The following is a 21,919-nucleotide window of genomic DNA, read 5'->3' on the forward strand; positions in this document are numbered from 1 at the left end:
CTGACGGATATAACGGAGTGCCATTTTGATCCCGGACACTTGTGCATTAAACAAATAATTTAATTAGTGGTTCTTTTGTGTTTGGTATAACCATAGTTCACTGTAACTCGAACATACATATACCAGTCACCAATATCTGTTTGGAAACCCTTTTCCATATGCCCTACCTACCGACCAGAATTATGGTCACACAGGCATTCGTGGCTCAAGAAAGGCGATGAATATATAATTCATGTTGGGAGATGTCCCGTCTGCTCTAGCCATGGCAACACATAAATAAAAAAATAATATTTTGTCATTTAAGCATTATTTAACTCGAAGTTATACATCATTTTGGTGGTTATTGATTATTTTGTGTATGTTTGTCAGAACCAAATCAATAGCGGTACCATTAGCGTCAGATGTGCCTTAGATAAACATTCATCTCTGTAATACTTAATACCGAGTGACAGGTTGTACATAATTCATACACAGATAACAAGTTGTGTTTCATATGTGCTTGAAAACTATAGTCTGTGGAATGGCTTAATTAATGGCACACCATCAGATTCAGATCGTGGCATTGCAAATTTTCAAGTGACTTCCATTTGAATAAGTTTAAAGTATTTCATGAGTTATTGTTTTGTGTAATTACGTGTTACTTGTGGTCAGGTTGTTCATGTCCGTTAAAACACCCACTTTGGTAATACACACACCACACACGCACGCGCGCACACACACGCACACGGGGTCAGGGTTTGAACTGATCTGCAATAACTCATGTTTGTTGAAAGAGGCGACTAACGGGATCGCGTGATCTCCCTGATTTGACTGACAGATGTCATCAATTGCGAAGATCGATGCTCGTGATACTGACCACTGGTTGTCTAGTCCAGTCAGACTAGGTGCAAAGCAAGTTGCTTACTGCTCGTAAAACTAAACTCACTCACATACATGTAATCATGCGTTTATACTTCTCCTGCTTTTCTTCCTATTTTTTCTATAACTTACCTTGGGAAATATCTACTAAAAGTTGCAAAGTTTACACGAACGCTCTTATCCAGACTCAGACTCATTTATTCAATACTGCAGGCCGTAAGGTCACACCAGAATATATTATTTGTCACTTGGATTTGATATAATAAACAAAACTAATAAATAAAAACGGCATGCATTAAATACATGCTTCAAATATAGTTGTAATAATTCGATTGGCTATGGATTTTCTGAAGAAATTAGTTTGATGAAGTTACATTTGTTTGGCACAACATGGGCTGACCAAGATTTCAATCAGAGTGCAGAATATTTGGGACAGGAAAATATCATATGAACTTCATCTTCAAAGTTTCTTCTGCAACTTTCACAGCAGATGACGCATGTCTTACTCGGTATTTTCCGACCAGATTCTACAATAATTCTTTCCAACGTGTAAGCCAAGATAATACTTTATAGTTGTCCAGACCCAGAAGAGTCTTGTAAGCCAGGTTCCAAAGTGTCTTGTCCCATGCTGTCAGTAACACCGGAATGGACTACGAATGACGTGAAGATAATCGTGACGTTGTATGTCAAGGCACGAAGGCTGGGAGCGAGAACTGAGAGGCAGGCATCTTGCTATCTGTAGCACGAGATATATTGATCTGTTTATACCGAATGTCAGCATACACAACACATACATCACCCCGACCATTATATCGTCAAAATGACTACTTAACTAGACGATCATAGCCCGAACAGTATGTATATTACCAAACCCAGTATTCCTTGCGTTTGGGCTTAATCTTCGATGGGACTGAATGCAACGTCTTGTTAGCATTGTTTTGTCATTATTATAACTCGGTGACCACCAACGATTTGTCTTTACGCCACTCCACGCCATGTCACCCACAAATGAACTTCGTACAACATATTATCTTTATACAGACTCGCAAAATACTGCGTACAGCGGCCTGCCTTCGCAGCCGACCAACGAATGACCTTCACACCACAACATGTCTTTTTACCAATTGCCAAATGGCAATCACGCCACGCCACGCCACGCCACGCCACGCCACGCCACGCCACGCCACGCCACGCCACGCCACGCCACGCCACGCCACGCCACGCCACGCCACGCCACGGACGAGTGAACTTCGAACAACAAACAGTTTTACACAGAGGCGCAAATGATCTCAACAAATGAGCTACTTGCAACACCAACTGTCATATGACCTTCGAGAAACAACTTGTCGTTACACCCATTCCAAAATGGTGTCTGCGCCAAACGCAAAATATCCTTCGTGCAACAATTTGTGTTCACGTCCATTCCCTAATGGTTTCGTGTGACAACTTGTATCTGCACCAACCCCCAAATGGCCTACGTTCAACAATTTGTGTTTACGCCCATTCCCAAATGATCTAGTGTGACAACCTGTCACTCAACCAACCCCCAAGTGGCCTTCGTACAACAATGTGTCGCTTCACCAACCTCCAAATTTATGCTTGTCGTAAGACGCGACAACGGGGTTGGTTGGTGAGGCTCGCTGACATGGCTGATACATGTCATCGATTCCAAATTGTTCATGCTGTTGATCACTGACTTGTCTGTTCCGGAGATTCACAGACCACCACCATAAAGCTGGAATATTGCGGAGTGCGGCGTAAAACTAAACTCACACACTCATACAGGAACATTTCGTGCTCGGACCAGCAAGGACCTTTGTACAACAATTTGTCTTTACGCCAGATCTAAAATGGTTTTTGTAAGGAATTTATCAATAACTAGAAAACAGACCTTCACACACCAATTATTTAGTATACCCCAAAACGTACAGCATTGATAAATATACCATGGATGTCAATTTGCTAATATATATTGATTCTATACATATCTTGTTGAAAAACGGTTAAAGTTCATGTACACCAAACAGTTTCACAAGCAGTTTGAAAACGTCTTATATGTGAATCATGAACCGTCTTGTTACACAATGAATTGATTGTTGTCTGAATGTGCATCTGACGCCAGTGTGTATATTATTGATCTGTTTCGAGTTCATACAAACACATATCAGGTAATCTATAAGCATTATAATACATTATGAACTGTGTGTGGGTTAAGAGCCATGCTCTGAAACATGTGAAAATATAGGTTAACATACTTGATGAAAGAAAAAAAAACATGTGCAGTTCTAAAAATTAATACTGTTCGATAAGTTTTCCTGCAGGATCGAGCACCTCCTCAATGAATGGCCGTGCACCCCATCGAACGATGCTGCACATGCCATCCATAACAGAATTGCTGATTCAACGAATTCGGCTGCTTGTACGTGTGTTTTGCTGTCTCTGTGTAAGCAACGTATGCTGGCAATTACCCTCTGGGTGTCTATGGACACGAGGTGTTTAATTTACATTGGTTAGGGTCCTTGCATCGGATTGAAATATTAGTTAACCTTGACTTTTGTTCCGTTTAAGCTTACAGCGTGTTATATATCTACGAAGCGTGTATGGTGTTCATGTCTGTAAATGTATACAAAAGACGAGTATACTCTTATCAAGACCAACCGAGGATCGAAGTTGCTTTATTTCTGATGATAGTCAAAACTTGATAATTCTTTTCATATACCGTTACATATTAAAATAATGCTGGCGGATGCAATGAACATGTAGCAGGTTGATACATATGTTTATGACACTCGATAACTGACATTAAATTTATGTGATATTTGCAGACGCGACTGGAAATGGAAAAGAAAATTGAGATTTAATTCTCTTTTAACCTAAGTACAACTTTGCACAGCTACACTATCCTTACCTGTAAAAAAACTTATGTTTAGTGGGTACTAGGTAGTGTCACACAAGAGACAACGTTTCGCCGCTTCATCATTTGTTTATATTAATCAATGGGTGAAAAAAAAGTAAATGTAACACTGAGTCCTGAAAAGTCCTGTCAGACATTTTCCCATCGCATGCTTAATCCTTTATCAAACGCATGGAGGAGTTAGTTCCCCATTTTACTTCTCATGTTTCTCTTTGTGCCGTGACATACATTGACGGTGCTATATTCTTTGGTGTTGACATTTTATATTTCTTAGACAAAATCTATCATCTTGTTTTTCTATTACGTTTTTAAAATTTTATTTAAGATTCCATTTAAAATATTGACATTCAGATGAAACAGATTTCCTGATAACTGATAAAAGCAAACACAAACTTACAGATACCTATAGTTCACACGTGAGTACGAGGACCTCATCCACTATGACTCATGAGTTCTCTCTTAGACTGAGGTACTGGAAAATGTACAATTGCTTCACCTTTTGCATGAACTGGTTGTCATACAACATGCCCTAAAAATTCAACTTGTGCCTTCCCAAACTTACACTTGGCGAGATTCACTGTCAACTTTACCTAAGACAGTCTTTCGAAGAAAGCACGGGTCCTTTTCAGATGGTCATCCGACTCCATGTTGTAATGGATGACATCATCCATGTAAGCCTCGACACGATCAAGGCCTGATGTGACATTGTTGACGAGTCTCTGGAACATCGCTGGGGCGTCCTTCATACCACACGGCATTACCTTGTATTGATACAGTCCATCTGGTGTAGCAAATGCTGATATTTTCTTTGCACGGCCTGTAAGTGGAATCTGCCAGAAGCTCTTCAGTAAGTCAAACTTACTTATATACTTAGCTTGACCAATGCGATCAATGCAATCGTCCACTCTCGGAATAGGATACGAGCCAGTTCATGTGAGCACATTGACAGCTTTCATGTCAGCATAGCAGCCCCAACCACCTCCACTCTTTGGCACAAGAACACATGGTGAACTCCACGGACTGTCACTGTGTTCAATAATGTCATTGTCCAGCATGTTTTTCACCTCTTTCAGCAGACTTTCACGTTTCACTGGATTCATCCGATATGGGTGTTGTATTACGGGCACAGCATCACCTACATCTATATCATGGCTAACAACATCAGTTCGACCAGGCACATCAGGAAATAAGTAAGAGAACTCCTGAGTCAAAACTTTATGCTCAGGGGATAAATGTGATAGTTTCTGATCAAGGTGAGTTAAAACATTAGAATTTCTCAACATTATCACTAAGATCATTAAACTTAACATTGCTCACACAATCATCAATGCTGTCAACATTTTTACAATTGTGTTTAGTACAATCAGTAACTGGGGAGAGGTTGGTTTCTAACCTGTCATGATATTTCTTAATCATGTTGACATGACACAATCTCTTCTGTTTAAGATGACCATGTGTCAAGACGACATAGTCTGTATCACTAACCTTTTTGTCAACAACATATGGACCATGATATCTTGCTCTCAGAGGCTGGCAAGGAATGGGAAGCAAAACTAACACTTTCTCATCACAAGTAAAATTTCTCTCTTTTGACTTTCTGTCATAGTTTAGCTTCATTTTTTTCTTGTGAAACTTTCGAGTTTTTTCTGGCCATATCACTTGCTTTTAATAGTCTGTCCTTAAATGTAGACACATAGTCTAAGAGATAGATCTCAGGTCTATCAATGAGCCATCATTCTTTTAAGTGTTTTCGTGGCCCACGCACACCGTGACCAAATACAAGTTCAAAGGGGCTAAACCCCAAACTCTCCTGAACTGACTCTCTGACAGCAAGCAACAACAAATGCACGCCCTCATCCCAATCTTTCTCTGTCTCAAAACAATACGTCTTGATAATATTTTTCAAAGTTTGATGAAACCTCCCCAAAGCTCCCTGTGACTCTGGATGATAAGCAATAGATTTAACTTGCTTAATACCTAACTGGTACTTAGCTTTTTGAAACATCTTCAACATAAAATTTGAGCCCTGATCAGACTGAACAACATCTGGCAAACCAACTAGGGTGAAAAACTTGATCAAAACTTTGACAATCACAGAAGCAACAATCCTTCAAAGTGGAATTGCTTCAGGAAATCTGGTAGAAGATTATGGGCAAATACTGATTACCAGACATATTCGTAGGTAGTGGACCAACACAATCAATAATAACTCAACTGAAAGGTTCCTCAAGAGCCGGTATAGGTTTCAAGGGAGCGGCGAGAAATTCCTGATTTGGTTTTCCAACACTTTGGCATGCATGACAGGTCTTGCAAAATTCAGCCACATCTTGTCTCAAACTGGGCCAAAAGAAATGTGCCAGAATTTTCCCACAAGTTTTGTTTACACCCAAATGACCTGCCATGGGACTTTCATGTGCCAATGAAAGTACATGTCTTCCTCCACAGGAACATCCAGCGACCTATCTTTCCTCATCAGAATACAGTCCTTGTAGTATTAACAAATTGGAACCCTGCTAACCTCCTCAACAGAAACAGCCTTACTAGCCAACTTCTGCACTTCAACATCCTCACCATGTGCACTAATAAGCTGCTCTCTGGAAAGAATATGTTCACCACTTGACAAGCTATCCGACTTATCAAGAAGTCCTGAAGAGCTACTACCCTTTGAAGATAAGCCCCCACCTCACACAAAGAATGATCCATGAATGTACCTGACAAATTATGAATGGAATCATTCTGCAAAAGAAGTCTTGGAAGAAATGCCTTTCGATATTGAACGAGTCACTGCACAAGAATGAAAAATACCCGGAAATTCATCCTCCAACTTTTCTGTACTAGTTGAACTCTCTGGCAAAACAGTGACAATTGGATCAGCGCCTACTTTGGCCCCCATAAGATTATTACCAATCAACAAATCAACACACGGAACAGGGAGAGAGTCAATAACACAAATTTCGCCTCACCTGAAATCAGATCTGAAGTCAAATTCACAAAATGGAGAAGCGTTACCACCTATACCCTGGGCAAAAAATCCTTCTGAAATACAGAATCTGGAGACTTACTCTCACAAACAAAACTCGCCTCAGAACCACCTGGAAAGAAAGGCTTAGGTGCGAGGGACACAAAAGCATTTGGGGAACCTGTAGCCTGATTTCTAAACTTGAGTTTGTAACATGCAGAAATGAAATGACCTGGCTTCTTACTATATGCACAAACAGAATCAGAACCATTGGTAGTCTTAGGCATAGACTGAAAAGTATGTGACTGTTTGCCACTAGGATTTGAACCTGTTCTAACACCACTGTAACCTGCATGTCCTGAAGTCTTAACCGGGGAAAAGCCCTTTTGGCCAGAAACCTTTTACTTAAAAGAACTCTTGTGAGTCAAACAGTAATCATCTGCCAACATTGCTGCCTTATGTAACTCATGAAATTTGCAACAAATCTGATTTCCGCAACTGACTAATTGTCTCAGAGTCAAGGGACAATACAAACTTCTCAAGTTCAAACACCATTTTGCTGCCTCCACAATTAACTTGTTGCAAAATTGCAAAAATATCATTGAAATATATTTCACAAATGAATGAATTCTATCCCCCAATTTTGTTACGGTTACGAATTTGCCGTGAGGAACGATGTAAGAAACCCCCTGTGAACCAGCAAAACAGAACAAAGACAAGTCTAAAACATTCAAATACTGTATTATTAGATCTAAGCAAGAGAGCAAGTTATACAAAGTCACAAGTCACTTTCACAATACTGATTTCAAATACAGTACAAATGAGACAAAATCTAAGGCAATGGGTCACAAAATATAATAAAGCAAACTCACCAAAGTCTTAGTGCGAGAGGGATACAGTTATGCAGAATGTAACACAGCCAGCTGTCTGGCAGCGCAGACCAGGTGTTGACACATGCAGACGATGTATATACTAAAGTAATTGTGTGTGTCCCCAACAACACGGCAACTAACATTTATATATACATTCAGTCATTTCCCGAAACGCCACGAACGTGGAGAGCTGTAAAATAACCTCCCGGAAGTAAACAAATAGAACTTCAAGGGCAGATAATTTCCGGGGAGCCTGCTGTCAAAATATTAAAAATGCTGACCGTGTATTATACGAAATGTATTATAATAATTATTCAAAACACTTAACGTTGTAACCCAATAATAATGATTACTCAATTAATGTTATTCTTAAAGAAAATATCAATATGAACTGTCGTCTTTGCAATGAATTTACAGAGACTGTCCAACACCTTGTCAGTGGATGCCCTTCCTTGGCACAAACAGCATATCTTAAAAGACATGATGGCATGGCTCGCTGCTTTTATTGTCGTCTGCGCCATGCCTGTGGCTTTGACCCCGAGATCCATCCATGGTACGACCCTGAACATGTCCAGGGCGTCCTGGAAAATGATGCTTTTAAGCTTCTATGGAATAGGCCAATATACAGTCTGAGACGAATTCCAGCCAACAAACCTGATCTTGTTCTTTTTGATAAAACCAATGAAATTATTTATATCATTGAATTTTCTGTCCCTTTTGACAGCAATGTGATTGGCAAGATTCAGGAAAAGCATGATAAATATGCGGACCTTGCCTTTGAAATGTCTCGCCTGTATCCTAAGTACACTGTCGTCAGGCTCCCCATTGTTCTCGGTGCCCTTGGTTTGGTACCTCCTGATCTCTTGGCGCAGATGAGGAGAGTGCCCGGGTTCTCCACCGGGAGCACAGCCGTTCTGACAATCTGGGTAATGCAGAAGGCAGCAGTGTTGGGGAGCCTCCATTTTCTCCGAAAAGTTCTTGGTGGGTTCGACTAGGCAGTGTTTCCTGGGAGAAGTCCCATTCGCTGTCTGGGCTGCGTGTAGAGGGGGTGAGGGCCCTGAGCTGATGATGAGCTTTACCAGCCTGAGTGTGCCAGGATCACCCAAACCCTCTCTGCTGCATTTTAATCTTAATATGTAAAACAAATATACAGAAAATACACACTCGTAACTGTATGTAAATATATATATAGCATTGTTCAATAGTGTGTGAAGGCTATTTAATGGTTTTCAGGAATGAGTTTCGATTTGTTATTTCTACATACATGCATATGAATGTAAATACTTTTGTATTTTGTCAAGAAGGAAATGCGTTTTCAAATAGGAAGACGAAACTAGATGCAGTATACAACGTTAAGGGGAAATTGTTAGACGAGGAAGAACAAAATCATTAATTATTTTGTATATCCACAGACAGTAGTTTGTAGAAATATTCAGTGTGTTCTCGGTGTCAGAGGAGGGTTCTAGTAAAATCTAGCACTCTAAATAAAGTATACTCTAAGTATAGCTCACCGCCTTCCCAAAATTTATAATGTGTAACAGATGAAACAATGGTGCACAATGTGTAACACCGTCTCGTGACACTTCATACATACCCCAATGATGTAAAATTTGACGGAACATTTGTGTGAACTCCTCCATGGCAGTTAGTACAACAGAACTGATAGGCTTCTGAAGATGTTACAAATCCTATTTTTGCCGTTCCCTGAAAGAACTGTGGACATGCACATAAAGCGATTAATGTTTTAAAGAACATGAAGAACAAATATGGTATTTAATGCAAATGGCTGTTCAGCTGATTTTTTTATTTTTTAATGGACCGATATAGTTTAATTTATATTTAGATGTTTATGTCATGCTTTTGAACTAGATGAAATATTTGTTACTTAAATGACTGGAGTGATTATTAAGTTTCCAAAAGGAGATACAAAAGTGGAGATCAATATCTCTTTCGAACATTGTCTATCAGAGAGAAGCATCCGGTTTAACTGAAAGAGCTAAGAGTCTTACCATCACTTATTAATGAAGATCCCTTACGTTTCGCGGCAGATCATTACAGTGGTGATAACATCCGGTCGTTATATGATACTATAACTGACAATTGAAAAGCATACTCTTTCTAGGAAGATTTCAAAGAGTATCACAGAACGTTCTTTTTGCAGCGTTAAATATTCAACAGAGACGGCAAAGAAAACTTTGCTAAAAGCAAAGTCCATGCCACAGTTCGGATTGTATTATGCGTATGTTTGACGCCACACTGTAAGCAGTCGAAACAGGAGCGGACAATCCAGTGATTGACATCATGAAATACGACAGAGCATGTTTGTGACTCACTATGAAATAGCGATGATTCCTCGAATCCTGCCTCACCGGTAGCACCCGTCATAAACATTTCCAAAGGCTAGTCGGCTGTTCTCCTGAGAGAAAAATATGGTATGGTACAAGTCTAAATAACGAATAACTGGGAAAGAATTTTTATCACTGACGTTAAAATGACCTCCACATGTCCATCACAAAGTGTATTTAAACGTTTACCGACGCCAACCGTGTCAAAACATAAACAAAGTAATCATATGAAGAACGCACAGAAAGGGGCACTGACCCAGAGCAATTTCTGTGGACTGTTGTTGCTTTTGCTATTGTTTTTTTTCTTCTCTGGAATGATATCAACAGAATTCTCGACTGTTTCGAGACCTCTATTGCGCCCCCGCATGCGCAATTGACAGTATAAGTATATGATCAGCAATAATGAAATCTTTTTCACTTGATAATATTTCCATCTTGAAGTTCATGATAACAAACACAAACATTTGGAAGTTGAAAAATATGCCAGTGGTAGAAACTGCTAGGAATGAAAAATAAATGTGCGTATTTATACTTTGTCTTATAATCCTAATTAGTTTATAACCTTTTCTTGTATGCAATTTGAAACTTTATAAAAAGTATACGATGTGTTTATACTTGCAGTGAATTTAAAACATGACTGTACTATATAGACGTTTTATAGATTCGCTAACGTGAATCATTATTCACATACGCCATAAGTACGATCTAGTGCATGTTGTCTGTCTCAATACACTTCACTGTGAAAAAAAAAGATTCTGTTGAATGCTGCCACGCATGAATAAAAACAAAATGCAAATATTACAAATGAAACAGACTAATGTCTGAACAATGTCCGGCGATTACCTTGTTCGAGATATGTATCCATCAATATCCACATAAAGGAATGATTAAGACAAAGAATCATGTACCATGTCAAGTGTCTTTTAACAATGTAATATAAGAAAAGAGAACTATCGTTTCAGGCTTTTTCACATTGGTGCATCATCTCATTGGCCTAACAAGATCACATACCTGGCAACCAGTTGCATGACATCCGCCATTCTTTAAAACGTGTAAATAATCCTTTCAGGGAGGATGTTGTTTTTACACAGGTACTTTACGACAAGGTGTAATCAGTATAGATATATAAATCTACGCACATAAACAAATCTACTGTGCAGGATAAAAGGAAAAGGTTTAAACTTTTGTTATTATTTTTCTCCCTTGAGTACCCGGATGATATCGTGTTTCTTACAACAGTCTAATTTGCGAAAAAGTAACACATCGTTTCACGTCTTTCACATTAGTGAAACCTGATAAACCTCTCATTGGTCACCCAAGATACCACATCTGGCAATTAATTGTATAATGTCCACCATTTCTAAGTAATTTAGTTAACCAATAATGAGCAATCTATCAATTAACGCAATGGTAGTTAATTCTTTGATGGGAGGATGTTGTTTTTACACTCGCACTTTATGACAGGGTGTAGTCAGTATAGATTAGTACATCTACACACACTGCCTTTTGACAAATCCGCTGTGGAAGATAAAAGTAATTAATCAATCAGTGTGTTATCGGTTCATCCTTTGATCGATGTTTGTTTTTGTAACTCAGCTGATAAACCCTCTTGCATCACTTACATGCACATATTACATAACATACAATGCATTTGCTACTACAGACCTTAACTTATAATGTTGAGTATTTACTGCAGACAAGAGAAATGCCAAATGGGAACCTTTGTTGAGTAACCTGAGTGCTGTTACCACTAATCATACCTGTTATAAATTCATTAACTGACCACCAAGAGAATGATGTCAAATAACACGTGTAGGTTTACACCATCAAACGCGAGTTACAGCAAGAAAGATGTAATCTCTGTGTCGCATGCAGTGTGAAAACACTTATGGGCCGAAACTGTTTTGAGGATACCAACGGAACTTCGTTATGTAAGAAATACATACAGGCATTTGCTGTGTACTTCGGTAAATAGATGTAATTACTAATCAGTTTTTTTTTCAAGTACGAATTTTTTCAGATTTCTCTACCAATGGCAAAGTCATTGTTTTTAGTTTACGAATTCAACTGTGTGTTTTTATTATCATAGATAATATACCAGGGTAGCTACCATAGCTACCAAAATTTACGTATGATATTTGTTTTCACAGCTGGGCCAACACTCAAAACTACCTGAGTATAAAGCTTTGCAATCTTTCGGAGCGAAACTAATGGCTTTCAAAGTGCCTGTGGACATCATATTTTCACATAAAATGATTTAATATCGGGGTAAAAAACACAGAAATAGGATGGATCACTGGATCAGTCACTATACCATCCAAGCATCCGAAAAAATACACTGCTGGGATATCTTGTTACGATCAGAATACCATGGATCTTTTTAAATAATGGCATATGATGGGCATCCGGCCTCCTGACAGTTTAGGTGAAGAAATTCTGCTAAGGTGGACCGGAGCCCAGTCCCTTTGCCTGTCACGGTTGAGGGAGCGGGCGCTGACCAGTTTTCAGTTTGGTTTCGTAATTAGACCATGGCGAGAAACATTATTCGCTCGGCAGCAGTGCCCCTTTAAACAGTAATTAAAATTAAATTAAATTAATTAAAGGCAATTAATCAACCAGCATGTTATCGGTTAATCCTTTGATCGATGCCTGTTTTTGTATCTTAGATGATAATTCCTGCACTTCTATGTGTTTGATTTAACGTATGAGAAGCGTGTACAAATCTGCAGTCGCCTGCTGTTTAATGCTATTCTTAAAAGGCTTGCATTGACATCTGCATGTGCATCTTTTGATGTATTGGGATAACATATGTCTCCATCGTGACATTTGCGACGAAGAATTTTTTCTTTGTTTAGAAACTGTTAAAACCTGCATTGAGAATGCAATGCCGATCAGAATCCAATGCTTGTTCGTTTGGCATGCTTACAGTACAACTTTATACATACCGATTTTTGTTGATGCATAGAGGGGACTTTCCATGTTTATTCCAATGCCGTTATCAGTATAATAGTCACTATAACCAGGCGAAAGGAAGTGTATATGCATGGCATCAAGCAGCCAGTTAACAACAGGTACTTTAAATTTAGCAAGGGACACACACTCGGATGGGGCGAACAGAAGAGTAAGATCAGCAAATAATAAACAGGCTGTTAGAATGCTAACGGAACAGTTAATTGGCAGATTCTATCTATTAATCAAATCCACCATTACAAAATTAAAACCCACTCCATTGTCCAAGCGATGGAATCTATCAACATTCAATAAGCTTGTTTATCCCGAACGGTGTACATCGAATTGCCGCTCAAAGCAATAACAGGGGAGATGTTAGCACATAAACGGTATGTTTCATTATGTGTCCCCATACTGTTTACTGCAGTTTACGTGAGATAAGTGCATCTGTTTGCAAACGACTAATGTTTTGATGCTGATTCAAGTTCTACTTTAGTACTTTAGTAAACTGCTACCTAACAAACTGATATCAGAGTTAACTAGTGATTAAATACTGGACAAAATAAGTTAGGGATATATATATATATATATATGCTATATATATATTCTGGATAAAAATAGTTAGGGATATATGCAAGCATTTTGAATAAGGATATATATATATATATATATATATATCCTATAAGGATATTGATATACAGCTCATTATTCAAAATGCTTGCATATATCCCTAACTATTTTTATCCAGAATATATATTTTTACATGAATGAGTCATTAAAGCATAATTTGTGCCATTATAATGTTCTGTGATCCATTTCATTAAACAGCATTTATTTCATTAAATGTTTGGAAGCTCAGATGATAACATGGAAAATGTTATTTTCGTTCTTCTAGTGGTCCAACCAATAAAGTCATTATGGCTACAAATGGCATGGTTTTTAATGCCTGTCATGTCGGATATACATGTATATATGTGAGTATGCACACGCACGCACGCACGCACGCACGCACGCACGCACGCACGCACGCACGCACAAAATGTCCGTAATTGGCAATAAGTGAATTCTGTTTGGACGAAAAAGAAATTCTAATTTGAAAAGAATCACAATATAAATCTTTGTTCATATTTTAAATTATCTGCACAAAAGAAAGGATTATCCAAAACATGAAACAAACTTTAAGTAATACCGCTGCACCAATATTGCGATATTGACCATGGCATAATGTTAAGTTCAGTCTGTTTTTGATGTCATACTGTGCGAGGTTCCTTATTGGTTTAGACATGTATTTATTTATTTATGAAAGTGAATTTGGATTGGTGAACAAGCATTACTGCTTATATTAACATGCAACATAATGTACAACATGAAGTGGAGGATTCTACGTCATAAATATTGACTATTGCATTAATATATTACTTTAACTACGTATAAATATACACAGATAACATCAAAACAATAATTCTCTAAGTAGTCATGGGTTAGAGAGTTACAGTTGTGTGTGTTAATGATCCTCATTCACACATACATAAAAACTGACAGTTGAACACAAAGCAATATGCAATCAACTAAATTCAGTACAATACAATTTCCACCGCCTGTTCATACCACACTGTTAACGAATCCCTCAGGTGTATTAGAGCGATAATCACATCGCCCCAGTTCGAACAAACCTGCAGCTCAGCTGATAACTAGATAACTTACTTTTTTAACAAGAAAAACAAGATTTATTGAATAGCAAGACGTTTCGGAACGTACGCCTGTTCCTACATGAGGTGAAAATCATGCCACAATAAAGAAGTTGACCTCCATGAATCTTGGTTTTCGTAGACATTCCATTTCTAAATACCCTTCAAAGATATAACTGATTTCCAGAGGCCTCTGAAAGAGGCATATAAACTCGGGATTTGACCGCTATCATTCCAGAGGCAATTTACAAACAAAACCATTGTTATGAAATTAAATATTATAGGATATTCATACAGAGCACATATCCAACTAGTGCTTGCTCAAGGCGTTGGTATTTGTCTCCCTCGATCATTGGATGTCGATGTCAACGTCACATCGTAATATCAAACCCAACTCCCTGGGGAGTAACTATTGTTGCCTCCTAACGAGGTACCCGATCACAGCTTGGTGGACTGGGACACATAGTCACAGTACTTTGTCCAAGTTTTGTGCACTTTGCTGTACCCGCTACTAGGCGTTTGCACGTATTCATCTGGCCACCATCTGGTCATATACCACCGGATTCGGAGGTTCTTTTATTTGCACAGGATTGTGTACTGTACACTAGGGGTTGTGACAACACGGAGAGAGTCTGGACACTCTGGCCACCATCTGGTCATATAACACCGGATTCGGAGGTTCTTTTATTTGCACAGGATTGTGTACTGTACACTAGGGGTTGTGACAACACGGAGAGAGTCTGGACACAAACTTAACTTCAATATTTTTACACCCGGTCACAGAAGGGCTCGATACCGACACCTGAACCTCGCTGGATAACTAGTCTGGCGCCTTAGTCAGCTTGCCCTCCGCGCCCCCAAATATACAACGGAGTTAACGTTCTTGATGTTATTAACTCGAAATTGTTTTGCAAACATACGCTATGACACCTAGTCGCTGAGCGTTTTGCACAACTGTCATTTGCTTCAGTTTATGTTTCTCATGCGGAATTCAAGACCGACAATGTCCAATAATGTTTGTGGAATGATTACATACATAACACGTAAGAGAGTCTTTAGAGTTTCTGCATAGGACACGTAACATTCTGTAGTTGGTTTTCAACCATGTCATTTGGTTGTTTCGATAAATGAGTTTTCAGTTTTGCAAGTATATTCGTTCAATATGTTTGTTTCAAGGGTTGATGACCATCTTCTTGGTGTCACTCACTGGCCTACCCATCGCCATGATTGTCATTGGTAAGTGAAATCAAATATATCCATTCTCTGTTTTCTCTGTTACAGAAGAGTACAGTGTGTCTACCACATAGTCATTAGAGAAAATAGAACATTCTATCATTTTTTACGAATTATTCTGTAACATCCATTTGGTTGTTATGATAAATTATAATGTTATAGCCATGCACGATTAAGCATATTTCCATAATGGGCATATGTGTATCCAGTTGCTATAGGCAATGCCAGTTGATGCAGGAGTTTAGTAACTCATGATGATCGACCCATGTTCGAACTGGTCTTCAGCATGCTTGTCGTGAGTGGCGACTAACGGGATCAGCTTGTCTGGCTCGCTGAATGATGAATGTCACACTATCCCAGTTGTGTTGAATGATGCTCAAGGAATCAGTCACAAGATATTCAGGTCCAGGCCAGATTATTTACAAACCAGCATATTGCTGCAATATTGCGACGTTAAAGACTAAACAAACAAACAGAAGCTTGATACATTTTCAATCAACAGTAGAGCCATGTCCATGAAACATTATTATATACCCGTGTGCCGATTCGAATGTCATTATTTTCAGGAAAGAATTAACAATATCCCAGTATATACTTGAAATCCTGAAACCACAATTATTATAAAATTAACAACGTCTAGACTGAACGTCGTATGCGTACCAACCCCACGAATATTAAATGGACAGCCAGTTTATGTACTTGCAAGAACAGTCTACCTTGTAACATGAACACCAACGTATCTCACGTGTGTAGCGTATGAAAATAAGTAATGAACGTATTTACAATTGATCATTTCCTTTCTGCAGGAGGTTCTCACCGAGTAGACTGTCCACGTGAACCCAAGGTTCCCATCTACCTTCTCGTTGGAGGAGGATTCGGGCTCCTCAAAATGTTGCTGTTGCTATGGAGGCAGAAGAAGTCCCGTGACTACGAGCGTCTGGACGACGTTGTTGACGACGACACCGACGACATTGTGATGTCACGTAGCTTGCGCTTCAGCGGATACATCCTCACCATATTCCTGCTGACGTGGTTCATTCTCGGCAACGTATGGATCTTCCAGGTGTGGAAACCTAACTTTGTCCAGCCCTTACACGAGCCCATGAACTGGTGCAACGAGACGGTATACATGTTTTCTGTGTATCAAATATTTGCTTGCTATGGCCTGATGGGATTCTGTGTATTGGAACTGCTCACACTCCTTGTTGCTTATGGAGTACAGAAACTGTGGGTGAAGCCTTCTCAGCAGAAGTAGACGCAGAAGACCAGCAGAGACCTCTATTTTTGTACATTACAAATACTCCACGATAGCAATGACCGTTACCTAAGGAATGGCTTACATAAGCCATTGAGCAGAACAGCCTAAATCTTTGAGTTATCATCTAAAGCATGTGTTTCGCTGCATGACGAATAGATTAATGGTCATTCATCGACTCATTGTAAGTTTTACAAAATTTTCAACCGTAACTGAAAGGAAACACACACATACTAAATGAAGCATTTGTTCATTAGTGTAACAAAATACGTTTTGCTAGTGGGTAATCTGTCTGCTTTTCAGCCACTGTAATTTTCAACAACCCTCCCAAGTGCTAGAAAGTGGCTGGATAATAAGACAATAGGTAAATCATCCTAAATATCGAATATGGATTTTCTCTGTGACTCCATCGCTTCTTAACATCCATTATAACCCTGTCAAGTGCCACAAAACACCCACACAGTGATACAGACTAAAACAAGTGGTTGTTAGCATGAGAAAATACGTTTTGGTAAAGAAGCATAGTCCGTTGACCTTGCATTTTTTTAAAAGTTGTCAGGCAGTGATACGAGCCGAAACGTGCGATTTTGGCTAAAATTAATACTTTCCTCCGGATTATGATACGCTTCTTCTGTCACTCATTTCCACGTCTCAAGTGCTACAAAACGACAAGACAGAGATACCAACTGAAGCATGTGTTTATTGTCATAAGGAATACCTTTTGCTTAATGTGGATCATCCGTTATACAGCCTTTCAAGTGCTAGAAGTGGCAAGGCAAACATACCAACTAAAGTTTGCATAACTAAAGAACTTTTTCCTTATGGGCAATCCCCCGTATTATCATTGTAACTTTGCATGTGAGCACAGTTTGTGAATTTGTGGGTTTATGGTTGATATCCTCATTGCACGTCTCGGAACATTTGCTCACTGATTCAATGGTGCAGTTTTAACTTGGTATGAGCCCAAGAACAACCTCTGTTATATGTTACAAGTGACTATCCAACACACTGACCACAACGACCTACCCAATGTTGTATCAGTCGATGCTTGCAGGACGAAACTGTTCAGCTTGGAAATCGCCACTAATCGTGCAGAGTTGTGTCCCCTTCCAGACACCACGGATTGAGGTTCGTTCCGCTATTGTTTGTCTGTCAGCACCAAATTTGTGCTCATGTGTCTTGCCATATTGGTATATGTCGAAGGTGACTCGTACTGTTCCTTACTTTGACATAGATTGTGTTATTAATTGTACCAAAATCTAGAATTGTTGGTATCATACAATGACGTCCGAGCTTATATACATAACTAAACTGAACAGGAAGGGCAATGAATCACAGATTATCACATTTTAATTAATTCGGTGGACGCATAATTGACAGGTCCCTTTAGGTTTGCTTAAAATTAACAATTATTTCTTAATTCACACACATGTTTTAACTCACTGATATATAATTTTGTAAGATAAAGGTTAAAAGATTTCCGCCATACTAGATATGCTGGTAAAACGTTCTTCCTCCGGAACATCAACTCAGCTCAGTGTAATAAGAAACTAAGTATTTACTACTCTGAAGGATTACATACGGCGGATACAAGTGCCTCTGAACTGTCTATTTGTGTGCGTGTTGTGGAACGACAAGAGATTCAGCATGACAGCGTTGTTTGCAAACATGTGATGAAGGAGACAATCTACATTGTGGAACACAGATTCCAAAAGTGTGTATTGGAACTACGTCGTTAAAAACGTAAAGCATTCTCTGAATATAGGAAATTAAAAGATGACAATGTCTCAAATATATTATTCATACGACGTGAACTTTGTCTAGAGTCTCCACGAGATATTCGTAATTAAATGTTTATATGTTTACAGTACTACTGTCTTAGGTACTGTCTTGCATGTGAACAATATGTTTAATGTATTGAACAGACACTATTATTGGGTTGCTGAATATTCTGAGGGACATATTTATGTGCTCATTCCTCACTACAAGTAAGATATCCCTGAAATATTCATGAATGCAACCTTTTTGTTCCTCATTTATAGATATATGTCATACAGTTTGAACGAGCACATGATGATATGTCAACAGTGATAGAATATGTTCGATCTTGAACATATAAACTAAATAAATGTTTACGACTTCGTTGTTTACACCCAGTAATAACGTTGTTTAAGATGACCTACGTTTCAGGAATATTCTCTATCAAATATATTCATAAAATAGCATATTTCATGTACAGGGACTGTGATAGCTTCTAAATCAAAGTATTTATCATTTCCACCAGAGACCGTTACTATTGTCGAATAAGGTGAAATTAAAAATACTGCTGCATTGTCGGCGTTATTGTTTAGTGGGGAGTGAAAACATAATACTGCTAGCACTGTCATCATTAGGCCAGACATGGATGTTATTCTGTCAGCCAGTTAAGGTGACGCTCCTCATAAATATTAATACTTGAGAACTTACTATTTGTTGATTAGCAGATTTTTAATAGCATATGGACTTACGCCTTACAATTGTGTGACTAGGTAGGCACTGACGTTACTGACTACAAGATTCATCCGACAGAAAAACTTATTAATTGTGTGTGGTTTAATGAAAATGACTCATCCGTTTGGTCCTTATATTGATCGCTGACATTAATCTCACTTGATTTATATTAAATTACATCGGAGACATTTGAGATGTCAGAAGCAATTGCAAGCGACGCCCCGCTATGTCCATACGTTATCATGGAATATTTGAATATCCACACGTTGCCATGCAATAGCCACGACCTACTGACACTAGATCGGTGTCCAGTACTAACATCAGAAAATTGTCCAGTCCACCTCCTTCCTGTCTTATGGGTGACAATCATGATGTGAAATCTATGTGTTTAAGTATCTGGATGGAACATAAGATACTTGATGCTGTAGTGCTAAAGTTCATACATAGCATCTTATTGAGACAGCTGGACCAGGGATTATTTCCCTTCCTGATGGGAACTGAAGACGAGGTTTATGGGACTCTAATACAAATAGGGCTGAAGCTTCAGGCAGACGCTGTAGGCTTGCCACTGAAGTTGTCGATAAAGACATGAGTAGGTGGTCCCCGGAGGTATTATAAGTCTCGCTGTAGATATAGACGTAGACGTTCAGGGGATATAATGGCAGATTCATCCAGATCCGATAGTTGTTGTAACATGAGGCTGAAGGATAGGCGCAAAAGTTACTGTTCGAATGGAAAAAACAGAAATTAGACGCAAGACATCCCAGATAATGTGTTCTGTTTCTTTACTTTCGGTTTCTTTGCACGTTTTTATGAAGCAACCGACTATATATCCATTCTTAACAAACAATGCCTAACAAAACCCAAATGTTTAAAGGTGGGTCCATTTTCATCTTCCGTGTGTGTTTCGAAATATCAGTACGCTTCAAGGGCTTTGATGCTGTTTTGAGAAATATATAAGATACCACCAACGCCTGCTGACATTCTCGTACAAGAAGAACGTATGTTTTAAAAGACGTTTTGAAATAATCATACTGTCAGACAAAAGTAAGTATATACGACACATTTCGACTTCACTAAATCCCAGCACATGTTATGAAGACGGTATTAGGCAGATGGGTGTTTAAAACATATTTGGCAAATATAATAAATATGCTAGTGGACTATCCATTCCTGGTTATATTTTAACCTTTGTTAAATATTAAGGCAGTTGTTTTAAAAAAATACTAAATAAAAGAGTAGTCAATGCAAATGACCATTGTGGTTTGATCGTTGCAAGACGTCATTACACAATATATTTCGTCATCAATATTTTTTTATTGGTTATATTACTTGCAAACAAAAGAAAACTAATAGGATTTGGGTTTTTATATTTTTTGTTAGAGATTTGACAGATATAACAGGATATTAAATGAAATGCTATATTATATGGAAATATATGGTGAACGGTCATTTAGTACTTTCCAGGTGTATAAATCTCAGCATTCAACTCTATGTGTTGTATTGTGTTCCTCAAGAAAACAAATATATTTTTCTAATTCCGGCCTTTACAAACTTCTGTAACACAATCCTCTCTATTTTCTACTTTTATTAACACGTTTTAGTCTTGTTGTTGGCTACTAGTCGTTCCTTCAGCTTGAGGAAGCTCGTTGCCTGTGTACCCAGCCGTACCATTGCTGCAATATTGCTAAAAGCGGCGTAAATCCATACTCACTCACTCATAATCCAGTAATGTGAGAGGGATGTGATGGGCCTAACACAGTGAATGATTGTAACAGTGGATGAGAGTAACGTTGGACAAAGATATTACCTAACCTATCCATCATATGAACTTGAAATGAACTGTTTTAAAATCTGATACATTCACGTGTGTCGTTGTTGTTTTGAATGTTAAACTGTTGTATCGTTGTTCTGTTATTGCTCTTTACGAGTGTGTGTGGTTTTCCCGGCAGTATAATAACTTTCACTGCACATGTTCAACACACTACTATGAACCAATAAATCATTGCAAACCGATTTGGTTTAAATTTTGTTTTGTTCCCGACACATGACACAGATGCTGAATACCATATGTAATCACGTCAATACTGGAAAATAACTAGTCTTGACGTGTAAATGAACAGAAAGTTACAAACAGGAGTTGCACCCTTCACACACCCTATGTACATGAAACAGACTGTTTCAGTGAATGTACGGAATGTATGGGAATGTATGGGAAGGGAGTGGATTGGGAGGGGTTGGACTTCAAACATGTAGTGAATCGACCTGGGTCTTTTGTGTGAACCTATACCACTACGCTCCCCATCCGCCCAAAAACGGATGCAAACGCAATTCATGCAACCGTGATACTGGAGTG

At 38.6% G+C, this 21,919-nt stretch overlaps 1 protein-coding gene across 1 annotated transcript in view; it reads left to right on the plus strand.

The window, feature by feature from the left end:
- LOC137274274 (transmembrane protein 272-like) overlaps positions 1-21,579 on the plus strand; it is a 33,336-nt gene extending 11,757 nt beyond the window's left edge. Inside the window, exons 3-4 of the mRNA XM_067807387.1 lie at positions 15,762-15,821; positions 16,625-21,579. Coding sequence (XP_067663488.1) covers positions 15,762-15,821; positions 16,625-17,073 — 509 coding nt within the window. The 3' untranslated portion in view covers positions 17,074-21,579. The remainder of the gene's footprint in view (positions 1-15,761; positions 15,822-16,624) is intronic.
- The last annotated feature ends 340 nt before the right edge of the window (positions 21,580-21,919 follow it).

Source organism: Haliotis asinina, chromosome 2 (assembly GCF_037392515.1).
Source record: "Haliotis asinina isolate JCU_RB_2024 chromosome 2, JCU_Hal_asi_v2, whole genome shotgun sequence".
Taxonomy (NCBI): Eukaryota; Metazoa; Mollusca; class Gastropoda; order Lepetellida; family Haliotidae; genus Haliotis; species Haliotis asinina.